Raw genomic sequence first — 18,972 nt, 5'->3', positions numbered from 1 at the left:
CATTGAGGCAGCCTCAGTGAGTCTGCAGATGGCACCAAGCTGGGTGGCTGTGTCCCTCTGCTAGAGGGCAGAGAAGCTTCACAGCAGGGTCTGGGCAGGTGAGAGCCATGGACCAAGGCTCAACAAGGCCAAGGGCCAGGTCCTGCCCCTGGCTCACAACAACCCCATGGGGAGCTCCAGACCTGGGGAGGTGTGGCTGGAAAGCTGCAGCTTGCAGAGGTCATTGGGGGTGTTGGTTGGCAGTCACTGACCAGGAGCCAGCAGTGCCCAGGGGGCCAGGAAAGCCAAAGGCCTCCTGGCTTGGGTCAGAAGCAGGGTGGGCAGCAGGGCCAGGAGGTGACCATCCCCCTGTGCTCAGCACTGGGGAGGCCACCCCTGGAGTGCTGTGCTCAGCTCTGGGCCCTCCCTGCAGGATGGACACTGAGGGGCTGGAGCCTGTCCAGAGCAGGGCAGCCAGGCTGGAGAAGGGCCTGGAGCCTCTGGGCTAGAGGAGGGCTGAGGGAGCTGGGGGGGTTGAGGCTGGAGGAGAGGAGGCTGAGGGAGACCTCCTTGCTCTCTGCAGCTCCCTGCAGGGAGGTTGGAGTGAGGAGGGGACAGCCTCTGCTCCTTGGTGGCTCACTTGGTAGGAGGGACTCTGCTCTTTCCCTTGGCTGGTTTGAATGTCTGGGCCTCAACACAGCTGCAGAGCTGCTTTTTGTTCCCACTGTGGAGAACAGAAACCCTCCTGGGCTAAGGGAGTGCAGCACACTTGGTGATGTTTGCAGCAGTGTTCTGAAGATGAAGTGCTGGGTGGTTCATAGCCATGCCTCAGGACACAGCACTGCTCTGCTGCTACTGAGAAAACAGATTTATCTAATTTAGCAAAACCTCAACCCAAAGCCCTAGACCACAGGGCTGGTTAGCACAAGGGCAGCTTTGCTTATGTTAAGGTCACAATTTTTAAAGGCCTTGCAAAAAGGGAGGAAACAAAAGTACAATTTTACCAAGTGGAGTTGAAGAAGCTGGAGCTTGCCAGCACCGTCAATGGTTCCCACTCCTCAGCCAAGCTCTCCAGGACTGCTCATGGACTGAGTTCTGCTCATGGTTCTCAGTCATTTAAAGTGTAAGCAGACAGTGCTTGGCCGCTGGCAGTGCAGATAGGAAGCTGAAGGGTTAAGCAGTATGGGAAAGAGCAGGCTGGCTGCACAGGCAGTGTGAATGGCGACAGACCTTCCCTGCTTGGCTCAGAAGAGGACAAGAGGAGCTGCTGATGGATTTCCACCTGCAGTTCTGGAGGGAGGACTCAGCTATGCTCCAGACCCACAGCAGCTTCAGCTGCTTCTGAGCCCTGCCCATGGGATGGACCTTTATAGAAAGAAGGTGAGAAGGGCTAAGGAGAGAATCCTTCCTGCCCTGAAAGACATCAGTCACCAACTTGCAGAGGGGTAGATAAGGATATTCTCTGCCAGGTGTGCTGTATGTACCCCTCCTGCCCACCTTCACGTCTGCCTGAACGCTCTCCCTACAAAGGAGACTGAAATCCCAAAGTTGTGTTTTCCAGAGCCCGGCACAGAGGAAGAATCAGACCTTCATCTCTTGTGCTCTTCAAGAACTCCTCAGCTTCACTGTCTGATAGGCAGCTCCCAGACAACTTCTCTTCAACAAGGTAAAGGATAATCATCTTGGAAACTGGCTACTGTGTTGGCAGGGAGAATTAGGCTGGAGAAAGTTGGAGGATTAGAAATGCTGATTAAAAATAGATTTAAACAGTCTGGGTAAGGGGACAAAAACAGATCCAGGCTTTCTTACTCTGTGCCAGCCTTATCCTGGTGTCTTCAGCAAATCATTGTTTAAAATAATATGAAGAGCACTTTAAACAGAGAAGGAAACCAGAGCATACCTTCCTGCTTCTGTTCCTTTATACTCCTCTTTGTAAACTCCCAAGCAGGGAATTGCAAGCCTTGAAGCTTTAGGGGCAGAGGGGCTGTCTGCAGCAGAGCCACCATCCTTACTCCACTGCAGCCCCACAGTGGCGTCCCTGGGGAAGGGCAGGCTTGGCATCTGAGCAGCCAGGGTTGATTTTCATGTCTTGATGCAAAAGCAAGTTTTGATGTGAAGGATGAGATGCCATCAGCTGCAGGAGGAATAGGTGACAGCCTGAGTTTGAGAGTTGGGAAAAGGCTCTTCCCGTGCTCCAGAATGCAAGGACAGGGCCTGGGATCTGCTCACTGTAAGAGAAGACAAGTTTGAGACCATCTTATGGTGTTGGACCACCTCCTCTATGGGGACAGCCTGAGAGAGATGGGGCTGTTCAGCCTGGAGTAGAGAAGGCTCCAGGGAGACCTCAGAGCAGCCTTTAAGTACCTGAAGGGCTCCAGGAGAGCTGGGGAGGGACTTTAGACAAGGGCTGGGAGTGACAGGACAAGGGACAATGGCTTTGAGCTGGGAGAGGGGAGAAGAGGAGGAAATTCCTTCCAGTGCAGGTGGTGAGACTCTGGCACAGGCTGCCCAGGGCGGCTGTGGCTGCCTCCTCCCTGCAGGTGTTGAAGGCCAGGCTGGATGAGGCCTTGAGCAAGCTGTGCTGGTGGGAGGTGTCCCTGGGCAGGGCAGGGGGTTGGAGCTGGATGAGCTTTAAGGTGTCTTCCATCCCAAACCATTCTAGGATTCTGTAGCCTGGCCAGCTGTGGGAAGCCAAGGGGGTAGCTAAGGGGATGTTTAGCTGGAGGTGGTGAGACATTTGCTCATACCTTACCCGTGTGAGCAGGACGGGGAGGTGCAGGTGATGAAATGCTGCAGCTTTGAAGCGGGAGGGCAAGCAGCTGGGGAAAACCCCATCAGATAGAATCAGATAAAGCAGTGGGCTTGAGGGAGGCAGGTTGTGCGAAAGCCAATTAAAGCACGTACAAATGCCAACGCTCGGGCTCGGGCTCGGGCTCGGGCTCGGGCTCGGGCTCGGGCTCGGGCTCGGGCTCGGGCTCGGCAGGTCGAGGCCGTTCCGGCCCAGCTGCCGGCAGCCTCTGTCTGTCTCGCTGGGACCGGCTGGGTCGGAAGCGCTGCACTTGTCCTACGAACAACACCGCGGCCAGCCGCCGCCTGCTGGGGGGCGGTGCCGCTCAGCTCTGAAGCAAGTCAGCTGAGAAGCGTTTCAGCTTTTCTGGTTGGAAATAGGATAGAGCCAAGTGTTTGAGCAGCTGAAGAATCTGAAATTCGGCGAGACAATGCAGCTGGAGAGAGCTTCTCGGGTGACCCTTAAGAGCTGTGCTGTAGGTGAGTGTTGGGTTGGCTCTCGTTATGCCTTGAGATGAGTGAAGAATTTCTTTGTTATGCCTCTTGTGGAAGTTTCTTTCCCAGTTCTGGTATCAGAGTGTTGCAATACAGGGTAGCCATCACCTTCTCCTAATCGATTCTATGGAGTATGGATTTTATTCATCTTGTGAGGATCAAAGGTATTTGACCTGCAGAGGTTTGCTCTCGGGGTCTGTGCTGTGCTGCTGGAGCTGTGCTCAGAGGCAGCATGGCTCTGTGAGATGTGTGAGATGTGCTCTTGGCTGCTCGCTCTGCCCCCTCAGAGCAGCCAGCTGGAGATGCAGGCTGCTTCAACAGCATGCCCAGCGCCCGAGAGTGAGACCTTGCTGGCTGCTGCTTACCCAGTGTCCCCATCCCTCTGTGAAGCGCCACTTAGAGTCTGCCCCTGCACAGCCACGACAGGAGAAGCAAGCAAAGTGTTGCAAGGGTTTTGCATCTGATTGTCAGAGTGCAGGAGGTGCACAACCCAGCAAAGAGCAGCCAGCCAGCACTGCTGGCCACCCTCAGGCTATACTACCCCACAGACCCTGAGGTCCCCCTCCAGGACTCGCTCGCCTCCCTCAGCAGCCTCCCTGTGCTCCCCGGGCCAGCTCACCCAGGCAGGAGAGGGGTTTTCTTGAAAGCAGCTCTGCACAGTCTCTCCTTCTCTTGCTTTTCCAACTGGCAGCTTTGCCACTGCAGCAGCCCTGGGCTGGCAGCCTGTAGGGGCAGAACCAGCTGTGCTGTAGGGCTCTGCCCACCTCACTGTGCCACCTTTCTTTATGCAAATAAGGCCATTTAGGTTGGCTATGTGATTGCTGTGCAAACCAGGAGTTCTAGGCTGGGAACAAGCATTGCATTCACTCAGGGTCAGAGGCATTCAGTGATGGAGCAATTGGACATCATCAATTCAGTAATTTCCATGAACTTCTCAACTGGCTGTAGCCTTGGTCTCAGTGTAGCTCTCCTTGGGGAAGAGGAGAATCCAGTTTGTTTCTTCTGGCAGACACTAGAGTGAGATTGTGGGGTTTAATCCTTATAGTTCTAATCCCATGATGGAACTGCACCTAAAGCCAGGCAAGTGTCCAGTCAGCCAGGTATTGCCTTGCAAGTCATTTCCTCTGCTTCCCTCCCCCCCCCCCCCCCCAGATTACTTCTGCAAAATGCCAGGGCAGTGGAAGTTTGAGCTCAGGTTTCTCTTTTCCCCCAGGCAGACGATCTCCATAACCTCTCCAGCTGAACTGCTGCTCCTCTGGGCTTTGTTTCTCAAAAAGCCCCCAAAACCAGCTCTGAAGTTTGTGGCTCATCCATCTGCAAACACAGCTCTGCATGGAAAGCCTGCAGGGAGACTTTTGAAACCATGTACCTAGGCTAGAAGGGCTCTGAAACCCACAGAATATGCATCAAGACCACAAGACTAAATGAAAGTAAGGAAGATACTTGAGGGATGAGGATGAGGTGGAGGAGGCAGCAAAGGATCTTTCTGTAACTTGTGCTGTTGAGATGGGCAGGAGCAAGCACAACAGCTCTGGGTGTGAAAACTAGGCAGGACTGCAGAGGGCTGGATGGAGTAACACTTTGTAAAGAGAGAGGCGTGGCCAGCACTACAAGAGATTCTGCCCCTTGACTCCACTCTGCTGAGACCCCCATCTCCAATCCTGCCTCCAGCTCTGGTGTCCCCAGCAGGAGAAGGACACAGAGCTGCTGGGGAGAGTCCAGAGGAGGCCACAAAGATGCTCCAAGGGCTGGAGCAGCTCTGCTGTGAGCACAGGCTGAGGGAGCTGGTGCTGTGCAGCCTGGAGAGGAGAAGGCTCCAGAGGGACCTCAGAGCTGCCTGCCAGGACCTGAAAGGATCCTGCAGGAAGGCTGCAGAGACACTTCTCCTGAGGGGATCTGAGACAGGCCAAGGGGGAAGGGTTTGGAGCTGAGGCAGAGCAGGGTTAGAGTGGAGCTGAGGAAGAAGTTCTTCAGTACAAGGATGGTGAGACTCTGGCACAGGTTGCCCAGGGAGGCTGTGGCTGCCTCCTGCCTGGGGGTGTTGAAGGCCAGGTTGGATGAGGCCTTGAGTAGCTGAATCTAGTTGAGAGGTGTCCCTGCCTATAGCAGAGGGGTTGGAATAGATGATGTCATCAGCAAATTTGCAGATGACACCAAGTTGGGAGCAGGTGTTGATCTGTTAGAGGGCAGAAGGGCTCTGCAGACCTTGCCAGGCTGGACAGATGGGCAGAGGCCAACAGGATGGCATGCAACAGGTCCAAGTGCCAGGTGCTGCACTTTGGCCACAACAGCCCCAGGCAGAGCTACAGGCTGGGGTCAGAGTGGCTGAGAGCTCCCAAACAGAGAGGGATCTGGGGGTGCTGATTGACAGCTGCCTAAACACGAGCCAGCAGTGTGCCCAGGTGGCCAAGAAGGCAAATGGCATCCTGGCCTGCATCAGGAAGAGTGTGGCCAGCAGGAGCAGGGAAGTCATTGTGCCCTGTGCTCAGCACTGCTTAGGCCACACCTTGAGTCCTGTGTCCAGTTCTGGGCCCCTCAGATTAGGAAGGACGTTGAGAGACTTGAATGTGTCCAGAGAGGGGCAAGGAGGTTGGGGAGGGGTCTGGAGCACAGCCCTGTGAGGAGAGGCTGAGGGAGCTGGGGTAGCTTAGCCTGGAGAAGAGGACGCTCAGGGGAGACTTCATTGCTCTCTACAACTACCTGAAGGGAGGTTGTAGCCAGGTGGGGGTTGGTCTCTTCTCTCTAGCAACCAGCACCAGAACAAGAGGACACAGTCTCAAGCTGTGCCAGGGGAAGTTTAGGCTGGAGGTGAGGAGAAAGTTCTTCCCAGAGAGAGTTGTTAGCCATTTGAGTGTGCTGCCCAGGGAGGTGGTGGAGTCCCCATCTCTGGAGGTGTTCAAGAGTGGACTGGATGTGGCACTTGGTGCCATGGTCTAGTCATGGGTCTGTGGTGACAGGTTGGAGTTGATGATCTTTGAGGTCTCTTCCAACCTTGGTGATACTGTGATGTCTGAGATCCCTTCCAACCTGAGCCATTCTGTGATTGCTCTGGGTAGTCTCTGGTGGCTGACTGTCACCCAGTGCTGATGACTCTGATTTTGGAAGTGGTGTTTCTATGAACAGCCTTCCAATGCTGGCCTGCAGACAGAAAATCCATCCTGGCCCCTGCTCTGCTCCAGCTTTGGAGGGGAAGCCCAGGAACTTCTCTGTGTGTGGTGTTCTGTGTATCCCCTGAGGATTCAGCAGTCTGGTGGGGTCCTTTTTGTGATGAGTCTAGGGAAGTGCTCAGATCTCTGAACTTTTCTTGACATCCCAGTTCTGTTCTTGTTTTCTGGGAGGGGTCTGTGCAGAGCAGAGAAAATTAAAAATGTGAGAAGCCTAGAGCAGAGGCAAGATGTGCTAGGAAGGCTTGTGAAAGGATTAAGACAACCAAAACAACAGCATCACTTGAGACATGCAGGTGTGGGTCAGCATGGCTATGTGTGTGAGCTGTTGTAAGACTTACCAGGCTGATGGCATGGGGCCAGAGGAGGCCACAAAGATGGTCAGAGGCTGGAGCAGCTCCTCTCTGAGGACAGTTGGGGCTGCTCAGCCTGGAGAAGAGAAGGCTCCACAGAGACCCCAGAGCAGCCTTCCAGTAGCTGAAGGGGCTCCAGGACAGCTGGGAAGGAACTTTGGACAAGGGCTGGGAGTGACAGAATGAGGGACAATGGCTTTGAGCTGGGAGAGGAGAGATTGAGACTAGAGATGAGGAAGAAAGTGTTGAGAGTGAGGCTGGTGAGACTCTGGCACAGGTTGCCCAGGGAGGCTGTGGGTGTCCCCTGCCTGGAGGTGTTGAAGGCCAGGCTGGATGAGGCCTTGAGCAGCCTGTGCTGGTGGGAGGTGTCCCTGCCCATAGTAGGGGCTTGGAGCTGGATGAGCTTTAAGGTCCCTTCCAACCCAACCCAACCCATTCTAGGGTATGGCAGCATGTCCCCAGTCTCACAATTTGAGGCATCCAGCTAGTCAGTTATTTCATCACTTCAGGAAGGGACAATGTGTTTACCCTGACATCATCCTAAAGGTTACAGAGGGGCCAAGAGTGCTGGCATTGTAACTGCTTTTGATTCTCCATTGCTTCTGTGCCCCTCACCTCTGCTCTTCTGTCAGGAAGGTGCTAGTGAAGGAGACAGTGCAAGTTTGTTCATCTGTGGTTTTCTGCATGATTCTGCTGCACCAACCTCACATCTGCAATCCTGGGGCTTTGTGAAGGTGTTTCTAGCAAGAGCTCTGCCCCGAGCCATGTTCTCCCCCTGGGACTCAGCAACTTTGACCCCCAAGGAAACAGAAGGATGAGTCTTTTTGAAAGGTATGTTCAGAATGGCACAGCAGGCACTGGGGCTGCAGTAAAATCATAGAGTTCAGGAGTGGTTTGGCTTGGAACCACTTTTTTTGGTGGACTCCCAGGTATGAGCTGGCCTTCAGTAGTTCTTCATCAAGAGAGAAAGGAGGTTTCCTCAGCTTGGTCCTCAGTCTTTTCTGGTTAGGCTTTTCCATGTGAACACACAGAGGATCTTTTGATGAGGTCCTTAATAAATTCAGCCCAGAAGCAGCTTGGCAGGCACAAAGCACAACGTTATCAAAAGCTTTATGGGGAAATTCTTCATCTGATCAAGGATTCATGAGCACCAAAGGAAAAGCTGTGGGGTTTGTAAATCAAAGTGAGGAAGGGGAATGCAAATGTAGCACACTTGAACTCAGGCTCTAACACTGGCTCTTTTCAGGAGCTGTTTGTCGTCTGGGCCTTTTTCCACTCAGCAGGGCTGTAACATTTCTGGGGATGTGCTTTACAGAAGGCTTCCTGCTGAGCTGAGTGCTCTTAATGACCATTAGGAATTGCCATGCTAATCGTGCTGAGCTGCTTTGCCTGGGTGCCAGAGGACTCGGAGTGCTTGCTTTGTTGCAGCTGCTGCTGGGCAAGGAGATGAAACTGAGTTAAGAGGAGGGCACAAGTCTGGGGCTAGTCTGGACGTTCATTTGAGACAAGAGCAAGGAGGTGACAACTACCTCACACCCCTGCTGTGTCAGAGGTAGTGGTGGGAAAAGCATCATTAAAAACCAGCCAAACCAACAGTCCTGACTGAGCACTTGCAATTCAGGAGCAACCTAGCTGCAGAGCCTGAGGTGCTGTGGCATTTTCACCTGGGCTTTCTTTTGCCTCTATAAGGGTCAGAGCACCCTGCATAACCTGCACAGCAGTCACCCTGTTGATGAGGTTTTCTCACTAGCTGTAAGAGCACAGTTTGGTGATACACAGGGTGTAAGGTCTGCAGCTGCTGTCTGGAAAACCCTTAAGGGTGTTTTTAGCTCATTAGTCCAGATGAAGGTTAGCTGGAGCAACACAAGCCGACTGTGGAGGTCTCTGTATCTTTTCTTTGCAGAGGAATCTCTGACAGGAGGCTGCTGAACATAGAAACTAGCAATTTGCAGGGCAGTTTGGGTTTGGGCTGCACCCTCTGATCATGCCAGGGACAGGAGTATGGAGTGAAAATGGTAGAGAAGGTCCTGAAAACTGCTGAGGGGTCAGGCCCTGCTCTGAAGGGAGGTTGTAGCCAGGTGGGGGTTTGTCTCTTCTCCCAGACAACCAGCACCAGAACAAGAGGACACAATCTCAAGCTGTGTCAGGGGAGGTTCAGGCTGGATGTGAGGAAGAAGTTCTTCCCAGCAAGAGAGATTGGCCATTGGAATGTGCTGGTGGTAGTCACCATCCCTGGATGAGGCCCTTGTTGCCATGGTTTAGTTGATCAGATGATGCTGGGTGAGAGGTTGGACTCGCTGATCTCTAAGATCTTTTCCAACCTGGTTAATTCTGTATTCTGTACTTTGCACTGAGAAATTACAGAGCAGCTCTGACCACCCAAAGCTGGTTACTCACAGACATCTGTTTCATGGCAAACTGAGAGTCTGGCTGCTGCCAGGCCAGGTTTACAGGAATGGAGATGCCTGGAGCTCTGTGATTCGGAGTCCATGCAATGCCACCACTTACTGACCAGGGCATGCTGGGCAACAGGCACTGAGCATCTCATGAGCCTTTTGAGGCTCTGGCCATCTTCTGCAGCTCCCATGGAGGGGGCTGGGGAAAGCACTGAGCTCTCTGCTTCTTTGAGGAGCTCTGCTTCCAGAGCAGAACTAGAATGGCCCAGGGGAGTGAGCCCCAGGGTGCTGTGCAGCACAAGAGAGCTGTGCAGCACTGACTGTGTTGGTGTTCTAAGGCAGGTCAACAGTGACAGGGCAAGGAGACATCAGGGAACAAAGGGTGTTGGGGAGTGTTGCTGGTCATAGAATCACAGAATGGTGAGGGAGGCCTGGAACACCTCTGCTATGAGGAAAGTCTGAGAGCCTTGGGGCTGTTTAGCCTGAAGAAGAGAAGGCTGAGAGGGGACCTGATCAATGGTTTACAAATATCTGAGGGGTGGGGGGCAGGAAGGGGCCAGGCTCTTTTTAGTGGTGCTCTGTCATAGGACACAAGCTGGAACTCAGGAGGTTCCACCTCAGCATGAGGAGAAAATTCTTTGTTGGGAGGATGCTGGAGCCCTGGGCCAGGATGCCCAGGGAGGTTGTGGGTTCTCTGGTGATTTTCAAGCCCCATTTGGATGTGAGACCTGTCCTGGGTGATCCTGCTCTGGCAGGGGGTTGGGACTGGCTGGTCTCTATAGATCCCTTCCAGCCCCCATCACCCTGTGATTCTGTGATGTGTTTGTAAACCATCCCTGCAGAGCCCTCTGTGCATAGCCAGCTCCTGAGCAGGTCAGTGGTGTTGCAAAAGAACCACAAGACTTCTTCATACACCAATGGGGCAGGGCTCTGTACAAACCTGTGGAGAAACAAAACAACAGTTTTATGTCAAGACTATAAGAAGCTGGGATGGGAGAAGCTGTAAAAGCCCAGTTTTGAGTCTGGTCATTTGGAAATCACTGGGTATGGGGGCAGCTAAGGCAGGAAAGAAAGGAGCAGAAACAGTGTAGAGAGGGAAGGGAGAGATGGGGGGAAAGGTGGCAACTGCCAGCTGGGAAAGTGATGGTGAATATTTCGATGAGTGTTTGGGATCTGCCAGCTCAGGCAGAGCAAGCACAGGAAGGGCAGCAGGCAGAATGTGCTCAGACCACATTGCAGTGATTGAAGTCTCTTCCAATGCTTGTCTTTACTCACCAGAATTTGGCTTTCCCATGAAGCACACTGAAAGGGTTCAGACATTGGAACAGGTTGCCCAGAGAGGTGGTGGGGTCACTGTCCCTGGGGTTCTTGGGGTTATGGCTTAGTGGTGGACTGGTAGAGATTTGATGATCTTGAAGGTCTCTGATTCTGTGAGTCTGTAACTTAGTATGGAAAATCTGTGTCCTGCTGCCCCTTGCCAGCACGAGGCCAGGACAGCTGCTGAGACACTGGTGTCCAGAAACTTCTGCACCCACTTCACAGCTCTGGGTTGTGCTGGCATCTACCTGCATATAGGCCTGCCTTGAAGTCTGCAGTGCCTGAACCCTGGGGCTGGGCAGGCATTTATGGCTGCCATGTAGCTTTCCCACAGAGCTGTCCTTGCTTTAGATTTGGCTGAATTTGGCTTTCAGGGCTGCAGCTTCTGTCTTTTACTGTGATTAGAATACAATAGAATAGAATTAACCAGGTTGGAAGAGACCTTTGAGATCATCAAGTCCAACCTCTCACCCAGCACCATCTGATCAACTAAACCATGGCACCTGGCTACAACCTCCCTTCAGGGAGTTGGAGAGAGCAAGAAGGTCTCCCCTGAGCCTCCTCTCCTCCAGGCTAAGCAACCCCAGCTCTCTCAGCCTCTCCTCACAGGGCTGTGCTCCAGACCCCTCCCCAGCTTTGTTGCCCTTCTCTGGATGCCTTCCAGCATCTCAACAGCTTTCCTAACCTGAGGGGCCCAGAACTGGAAGCTAACAGAGCACAACAAGCCGTGCTGCTGGTGGTGATGATCTTACCCATAGGTATTTACAGGCTGCAACTAGCTCATCTCTCTCCTTTGGCTCAGAGCTAAGAAATGAAAGGAGATTTTTGAGGCCTTAAGTGAATCTTTGAGTTATTTTCTGTGTCTTTTCAGTTTCTTAACTGTCTCTTCAGTGTGTGGACCATGGCCCCAGGGACAGAGCACAGCTTGCCTCCTTCCCTGGTGGCATAGCCAGCTCTCCTCTGCAGGTTCCTGCTCTGCATCTGTGTAATGGGTTGGGGCAAACCCCCTCCCCACCACAGGGCAGAAACAATGACTCAGACAAAGGAATTGCAAAAGTGATGGAAAGTTTAAATAGGAAAACAATAAAAAACACCAATGAAAGCTTTACAGAGAACCACAAGCACCGTGACAAAGAGAGAAATCCCACAACACACCCAAGAACATCCCATCCCCACCTGGGGGTACACACAAACCCCCCCAGGGCTCTTTCCTCCCCCCCAACACAGCCTTGGGCCTGGGCAGGCCCAAGGGAGGCGGCTCACACCATTTTACCTAGGCTGCAGCTGGGGACGAAAGAGGAAGTGAAGACCCCGCATGGACATTTTATAGGGGAGCAGGGCATTATGGGAATGGAATACCTGGTTCCCTGTGACCACCCCCTGGGCTGGGCCCACCCCTTTGGGACCTCCCAGGTGTGTTCTGTGCAGTGGCATCCAGGCCAGCACCCAGCCTAAACCTTGGTCTCTTCCAGCATCACTGCTTTCAGGGTACTTCTCCTAACACCTACCTGTGGCTTTATTTTTTTCCACTCTTGATGTTATGGCCTCACACTTTTGTATTGCTTCTTCAAGTCTGTTTTGTGTCCCCTGAAGTGAGTGATGCATCGCTGACATCACCAATGTCAATATTGATTCTAAGGATTGAAAATTCATTGTTTTTGTCATATTCCTTTCCTTTCACTTTCCTAGCAGCACTTCTCAGGTGCTTCTAGGCTTGAAATTGGAGAAGGGGTCGTTCAGCCTGGAGAAGAGAAGGCTCCAAGGAGACCTGAAGGAAGCTACAAGAAGGCTGCAGAGGACTATTCCCAAAGGCCTGCAGGGAAAGGACCGCAGTATCACAGAATCACCAGGGTTGGAAGAGACCTCAAAGATCATCGAATCCAACCTGTCAACACAGACCTCATGACTAGATCATGGCACCAAGTGCCACATCCAATCTCCTCCTTCCTAGCACATCTTGCCTCTGCTCTAGGCTTCTCACATTTTTAATTTTCTCTGCTCTGCACAGACCCCTCCCAGAAAACAAGAACAGAACTGGGATGTCAAGAAAAGTTCAGAGATCTGAGCACTTCCCTAGACTCATCACAAAAAGGACCCCACCAGACTGCTGAATCCTCAGGGGATACACAGAACACCACACACAGAGAAGTTCCTGGGCTTCCACAGTATCACAGTATCACTTAGGTTGGAAAGGACTTCGAGGATCATTGAGTCCAACCTATCAACACAGACCCCATGACCAGACCATGGCACCAAGTGCCACGTCCAATCTCCCCTTGAACACTTCCAGGGACGATGACTCAACCACCTCCCTGGGCAGCACATCCCAATGACGAATGACTCTCTCGGTGAAGAACTTCCTCCTCACCTCGAGTCTAAACCTCCCCTGGCGCAGCTTGAGACTGTGTCCCCTTGTTCTGGTGCTGGTTGCCTGGGAGAAGAGACCAACCCCTTCCTGGCTACAACCACCCTTGAGGTAGTTGTAGAGGGCAATGAGGTCACCCCTGAGCCTCCTCTTCTCCAGGCTAAACAATCCCAGCTCCCTCAGCCTCTCCTCACAGGGCTTGTGTTCAAGGCCTCTCCCCAGCCTTGTTGCCCTTCTCTGGACACGCTCAAGTGTTTTGATGTCCTTCTTAAACTGAGGGGCCCAGAACTGGACAGAGGACTCAAGGTGCGGCTAACCAAAGCAGAGTACAGGGGCACTATGACCTCCCTGCTCCTGCTGGCCACACTATTCCTAATGCAGGCCAGGATGCCATTGGCCCTCCTGGCCACCTGGGTACACTGCTGGCTCATATTCAGGTGGCTGTCGATCAGCACCCCCAGGTCCCTCTCTGTTTGGGAGCTCTCCAGCCACTCCGACCCCAGCCTATAGCTCTGCATGGGATTGCCGTAGCCAAAGTGCAGCACTCGGCACTTGGACTTGTTGAAAGCCATCCCACTGGACTCTGCCCATCTGTCCAGTCGGTCGAGGTCCCTCTGCAGAGCCTTTCTACCCTCTAACTGACTAACATCTGCCCCTAACTTTGTGTCATCTGCAAACTTGCTGATGACTGACTCTACCCCTTCATCCAGATCATCAATGAAGATGTTGAAGAGGACAGGGCCCAGCACTGATCCCTGGGGGACACCACTGGTGACTGGCCTCCAGCTGGATGTGGCACCGTTCACTACCACTATCTGGGCCTGGCCCTCCAGCCAGTTCCTAACCCAGCTCAGAGTGTTGTGGACCAAGCCACGAGCTGACAGCTTAGACAGCAGTTTGCTGTGGGGGACGGTGTCAAAGGCCTTGCTGAAGTCTAGGTAGACCACATCCACCAGACAGGTCACCTGATCACAGAAGGAGATCAGGTTGGAGAGGCAGGACCTGCCCTTCCTAAATCCATGTTGGCTGGGCCTGAGCCCTTGGCCATCATTCAGGTGCGCAGTTATTGCCGCCAGGATAATCTGCTCCATCAATTTCCCTGGCACTGAGGTCAGGCTGCCAGGCCTGGAGTTTCCAGGTTCCTCCATCCGACCCTTCTTGTGGATGGGGACCACATTGGCCAGTTTCCAGTCATCTAGGACCTCACCTGTGAGCCAGGACTGGAGGAAAATGATGGAGAGCAGCTTGGCAGCTCATCTGCCAGCTCTCTCAGCACCCTAGGATGGATCCCATCCGGTCCCATGGACTTGTGAGTGTCCAAGTGGCTCAGCAGGTCCCGAACTAATTCCTCATCGATATTCGGGGCATTACACTGCTCCCCGACCCCATCACCCAGCTCCGGAGTCCACTCGTCCTGAACTCCTGCCTTGCTGTTAAACATTGAGGCAAAGAAGGTGTTCAGGACCTCAGCTTTCTCCTCGTCTTCAGTCACCAAAGCTGGAGCAGAGCAGGGGCCAGGATGGATTTTCGGTCTGCAGGCCAGCATTGGAAGGCTGTTCATAGAAACACCACTTCCAAAATCAGAGTCATCAGCACTGGGTGACAGTTAGCCACCAGAGACTACCCAGGGCAATCACAGAATGGCTCAGGTTGGAAGGGATCTCAGACATCACAGTATCACCAAGGTTGGAAGAGACCTCAAAGATCATCAACTCCAACCTGTCACCACAGACCCATGACTAGACCATGGCACCAAGTGCCACATCCAATCTCCTCTTGAACACCTCCAGGGATGGGGACTCCACCACCTCCCTGGGCAGCACATTCCAATGGCTAACAACTCTCTCTGGGAAGAACTTTCTCCTCACCTCCAGCCTAAACTTCCCCTGGCACAGCTTGAGACTGTGTCCTCTTGTTCTGGTGCTGGTTGCTAGAGAGAAGAGACCAACCCCCACCTGGCTACAACCTCCCTTCAGGTAGTTGTAGAGAGCAATGAAGTCTCCCCTGAGCGTCCTCTTCTCCAGGCTAAGCTACCCCAGCTCCCTCAGCCTCTCCTCACAGGGCTGTGCTCCAGACCCCTCCCCAACCTCCTTGCCCCTCTCTGGACACATTCAAGTCTCTCAACGTCCTTCCTAATCTGAGGGGCCCAGAACTGGACACAGGACTCAAGGTGTGGCCTAAGCAGTGCTGAGCACAGGGCACAATGACTTCCCTGCTCCTGCTGGCCACACTCTTCCTGATGCAGGCCAGGATGCCATTTGCCTTCTTGGCCACCTGGGCACACTGCTGGCTCGTGTTTAGGCAGCTGTCAATCAGTACCCCCAGGTCCCTCTCTGTTTGGGAGCTCTCAGCCACTCTGACCCCAGCCTGTAGCTCTGCCTGGGGTTGTTGTGGCCAAAGTGCAGCACTTGGCACTTGGACCTGTTGCATGCCATCCTGTTGGCCTCTGCCCATCTGTCCAGTCGGTCGAGGTCCCTCTGCAGAGCCCTCCTACCGTCTAACTGACTAAAATCTGCTCCCAACTTGGTGCCATCTGCAAACTTGCTGATGACTGACTCGACCCCCTCATCCAGATCATCAATGAAGATGTTAAAGCGGATGGGGCCCAGCACTGATCCCTGGGGGCTGCCACTGGTGACTGGCTGCCAGCTGGCTGTGGCACCATTCACCACCACTCTCTGGGCTCAGCCTCCAGCCAGTTCCTAACCCAGCTCAGAGTGTTGTGGTCCAAGCCACGAGCTGACAGGTTAGACAGCAGTTTGCTGTGGGGGACGGTGGCAAAGGCCTTGCTGAAGTCCAGGTAGACCACATCCACAGGCCTCCCTACATCCACCAGCCAGGTCACCTGATCACAGAAAGAGATCAGGTTGGAGAAGCAGGACCTGCCCTTCCTAAATCCATGTTGGCTGGGCCCGAGCCCTTGGCCATCCTTCAGGTGCGCAGTTATTGCCGCCAGGATAATCTGCTCCATCAATTTCCCTGGCACTGAGGTCAGGCTGCCAGGCCTGGAGTTTCCAGGTTCCTCCATCTGACCTTTCTTATGGATGGGGACCACATTGGCCAGTTTCCAGTCACCTGGGACCTCTCCAGTGAGCCAGGACTGGAGAAAAATGATGGAGAGCGGCTTGGCAGCTCATCTGCCAGCTCTCTCAGCACCCTAGGATGGATCCCATCTGGTCCCATGGACTTGTGAGTGTCCAAGTGGCTCAGCAGGTCCCCAACTAATTCCTCATGGATTTCCAGGGCATTACACTGCTCCCTGACCTCATCGCCCAGCTCCGGAGGCCACTCGTCCTGAACTCCTGCCTTGCTGTTAAACATTGAGGCAAAGAAGGTGTTCAGGACCTCAGCCATTTCCTCCTCTTCAGTCACAGTGTTCCCCTCTAGGTCCAATGAGGAGTGCAGGTTCTTCCTGCCCTTTTTTTAGTGTTGATGTATTTGTAACAATGCTTTCTATTATCTTTCACAGAGGTGTTCAGCTTCAGTTCCAACTGGGCCTTTGCCTCTCTAATTATTTTCCTACACAACCTAACAGCTTCCTTAAGCACAGCTCGAGAAGCCTTCCCCTCCTTCCAAAGATGATGCAGCCTCTTTTTTCCCCTTACATCTTCCAGGAGCTGCTTGCTCATCCAGGCTGGTCGCCTTCCCTGCCGGCTCGTCTTTCGGCACATGGGAACTGCCAGTTCCTGTGCCTTCAAGAGCTCCTCTTTGAAGTAGGTCCAACCCTCCTGGACCCCTTGGTTCTTGAGGGCTGCTCCCCAGGAAACTTTGCCAATAAGTTTCTTAAACAGGCTGAAGTTTGCCCTCCTGCAGTCCAAGGTGAAGGTTCTGTTGGTGCTCCTCCCTATCTCCCTGCATATTGAAAACTTCACTATCTCGTGGTCACTGCACCCTGGGCAGCCTCCCACCATCACATCTCCCACCAGCCCTTCTCTATTGGAGAACAGCAGGTCAAGCAGAGCCTATCCCCTGGTAGGCTCACTTAACAGCTGCATCAGGAAGCAGTCCATGCACTCCAGGAATCTTCTGGACTGCCTCCTCTCTGCTAAGTTAAGTTCCCAGCAGATATCTGGCAGGTTGAAGTCGCTGACAAGGACAAGATCTGATGATCTTGAGACAGCCTCCAGTTGCTTGTAGAATAATTCATCAGCCTCCTCATCCTGGTTGGGTGGTCTGTAACAGATTCCAACCAGGATGTCAGATTTGTTAGGCCTCCCTCTGATTTTAACCCACAGGCTCTCAATCCCATGGGCAATGGTTTGAAATGAGAGCCGGGCAGATTGAGATTGGATGTGAGGAACAAATTCTGCACCAGGTGGCTGCTGGAACACTGCAGCAGGTTGCACAGGGAGGTGTTTGAGGCTCCACCCCTGGAGATATTCAAGGTGAGGCTGGACAGGGCTCTGAGCATCCTGATCTAGTGGTGGATGACCCTGCTGAGTGCAGGGGGTTGGACTGGATGAGCTTTGGAGTTCCCTTCCAGCCCAGAGCATTGTGTGATTCTACAAACCCCATCCTTGACTATGACAAGCAACTCAACAAATGGAGAGCAGTGCAGGTACTGTCCTGGTGACCATGGTGAACACTGCCTGCTGGAAATTTTACAGTCAGCTTCCCTTCGAATCAGCAGTCAAGAACCTTGCTCCTCAGCCTGTGTACACCTCATAGGCACTCAGCTTGCCTAGAAACTCCCCGTCCCAGCAAAACTTTCCTCTTGCTTTGTGGTTGAGAGAAGGCCTAGCTCTCCCTCCCCCCCAACAGAAAGAAACCACAGCTAGCTTAGTCGGAGAAGCAAACTATATTTACAAGCAATATGGAATGCAGGTTGTATATACACAATATATACAGTATTTCCAATATATATACAGAAATATATAGCAAAGAAAAATACAGGAACAAAACCCCCTCCTCCAGACAGAGGAGGGTTCCCCCCCTGTACCTCCCTCTCTCCCCCTACCTCCCTTTTTTCCCAAAAAGGGTTAGAGAGGTAAAAGGCAGTTATTAAGGAAGAGAATTCTTATTAGGCCTCCAAGTGCATGTAGGGTTAGTGCTTATCTGGTATTCAAGGTCATTCCAGCTAGCTGCTCAGAAGCAGACAGGCTGGAAAAGCAGGACAGAGAGAAACTGAGAAAGATTCCAACTGAACTAAAACTTAAAGTTGCATTCTACCAATCTACCAATGAAATTCGTTTAGAATATCATGTTTTCATTTTGATACCAAAACATTCAGCCAGAGTGTCCCAGCACTGTCCCTTTCTTAAAGGCACAGCCTCAAACGGTCACAGTCCACCCCTTCTAAACAATTTCATTGGCTGTTCATATTGTCCATGCAATCTAAAACAATATTTACAGTTCATAAATAAAGTCCATAGTCCATTCCGGCTATCCTCAGATGTAGATGATTCAGAAGTCTGAGAAAATCAGGAAATGAGAAAAATGGAAAACAGTTTGTCTCCTCGCAGATGAAGCGAAGAAAAGGAAACAGGGATACAGGGACTCTCAGTTGATTCAGGGCTCTCAGGGTTCTCAGGTTTCATGCACTGTAGATTCCTCATGGATTCTTCTTTTGGACGTGATGTAGCTGTACAACAGACTGAAATTAAACTCTCTCAGCTAAGGTTAAATTTCTTTGTGGAATACACTGTATTTCACCATTCTCTTGCATTACCCAATAAGTGTGACCAGGATCTTCAGCTGAAACCAACCCTCGGACAGGTTTAGCCTCTCCTGAGGGAGAAAACACCCAAATAGTTTTACCTAACAGATTCTTTTCTCTAACAACAGGAACTCTATCACCTTCTACTTTCTGTAGCAGATCTGAATGTGAAGGTCCAGCTCGGTTCACTGAACCTCTACTATTCACCAGCTAGGTTGCTTGTGCTAAATGTTTTTCAAAGATCCACCTCCCATGGCTTTAAGAGTGGTCTTCAACAAACCATTGTAGCGTTCAATCTTCCCTTCAATAGGTCCTTCAATCTTCAATAGGCCCTGCTGTGTGCACAAGAGTTTGGGGGGTGTCATACATACAGGAGCAAAATGGATTACATCACTTCTAGGTGAAACAGCTCAGCAGGATGTTGGACAGCTGGAGAGATGGGCACCTTTCCTCTCCCAAG

The 18,972-nt window shown here is 52.5% G+C and overlaps 1 protein-coding gene across 2 annotated transcripts in view; it reads left to right on the top strand.

Annotated features, from left to right (window-relative positions):
• Positions 1–2,954: 2,954 nt before the first annotated feature.
• MOXD1 (monooxygenase DBH like 1) overlaps positions 2,955–18,972 on the top strand; it is a 101,267-nt gene continuing 85,249 nt past the window's right edge. The window contains exon 1 of one of the 2 annotated variants that reach the window (XM_068167898.1): positions 2,955–3,246. Coding sequence is in view for 1 of the 2 variants with exons in the window: in XM_068167897.1 (XP_068023998.1) it covers positions 4,686–4,691 (6 nt within the window). In the remaining variant the exon portion in view is untranslated. Of the gene's footprint in view, positions 3,247–4,669; positions 4,692–18,972 lie in introns of those variants that run through there. The other variant, XM_068167897.1, reaches the window with a different exon arrangement.

This window comes from Melanerpes formicivorus, unplaced genomic scaffold, assembly GCF_026170545.1.
Source record: "Melanerpes formicivorus ecotype bairdi unplaced genomic scaffold, bMelFor1.0.p_v2 SCAF_125, whole genome shotgun sequence".
NCBI lineage: Eukaryota > Metazoa > Chordata > Aves > Piciformes > Picidae > Melanerpes > Melanerpes formicivorus.
Note: the sequence above shows the minus strand (reverse complement) of the source record. Positions and strands in the feature narration are given on the sequence as shown.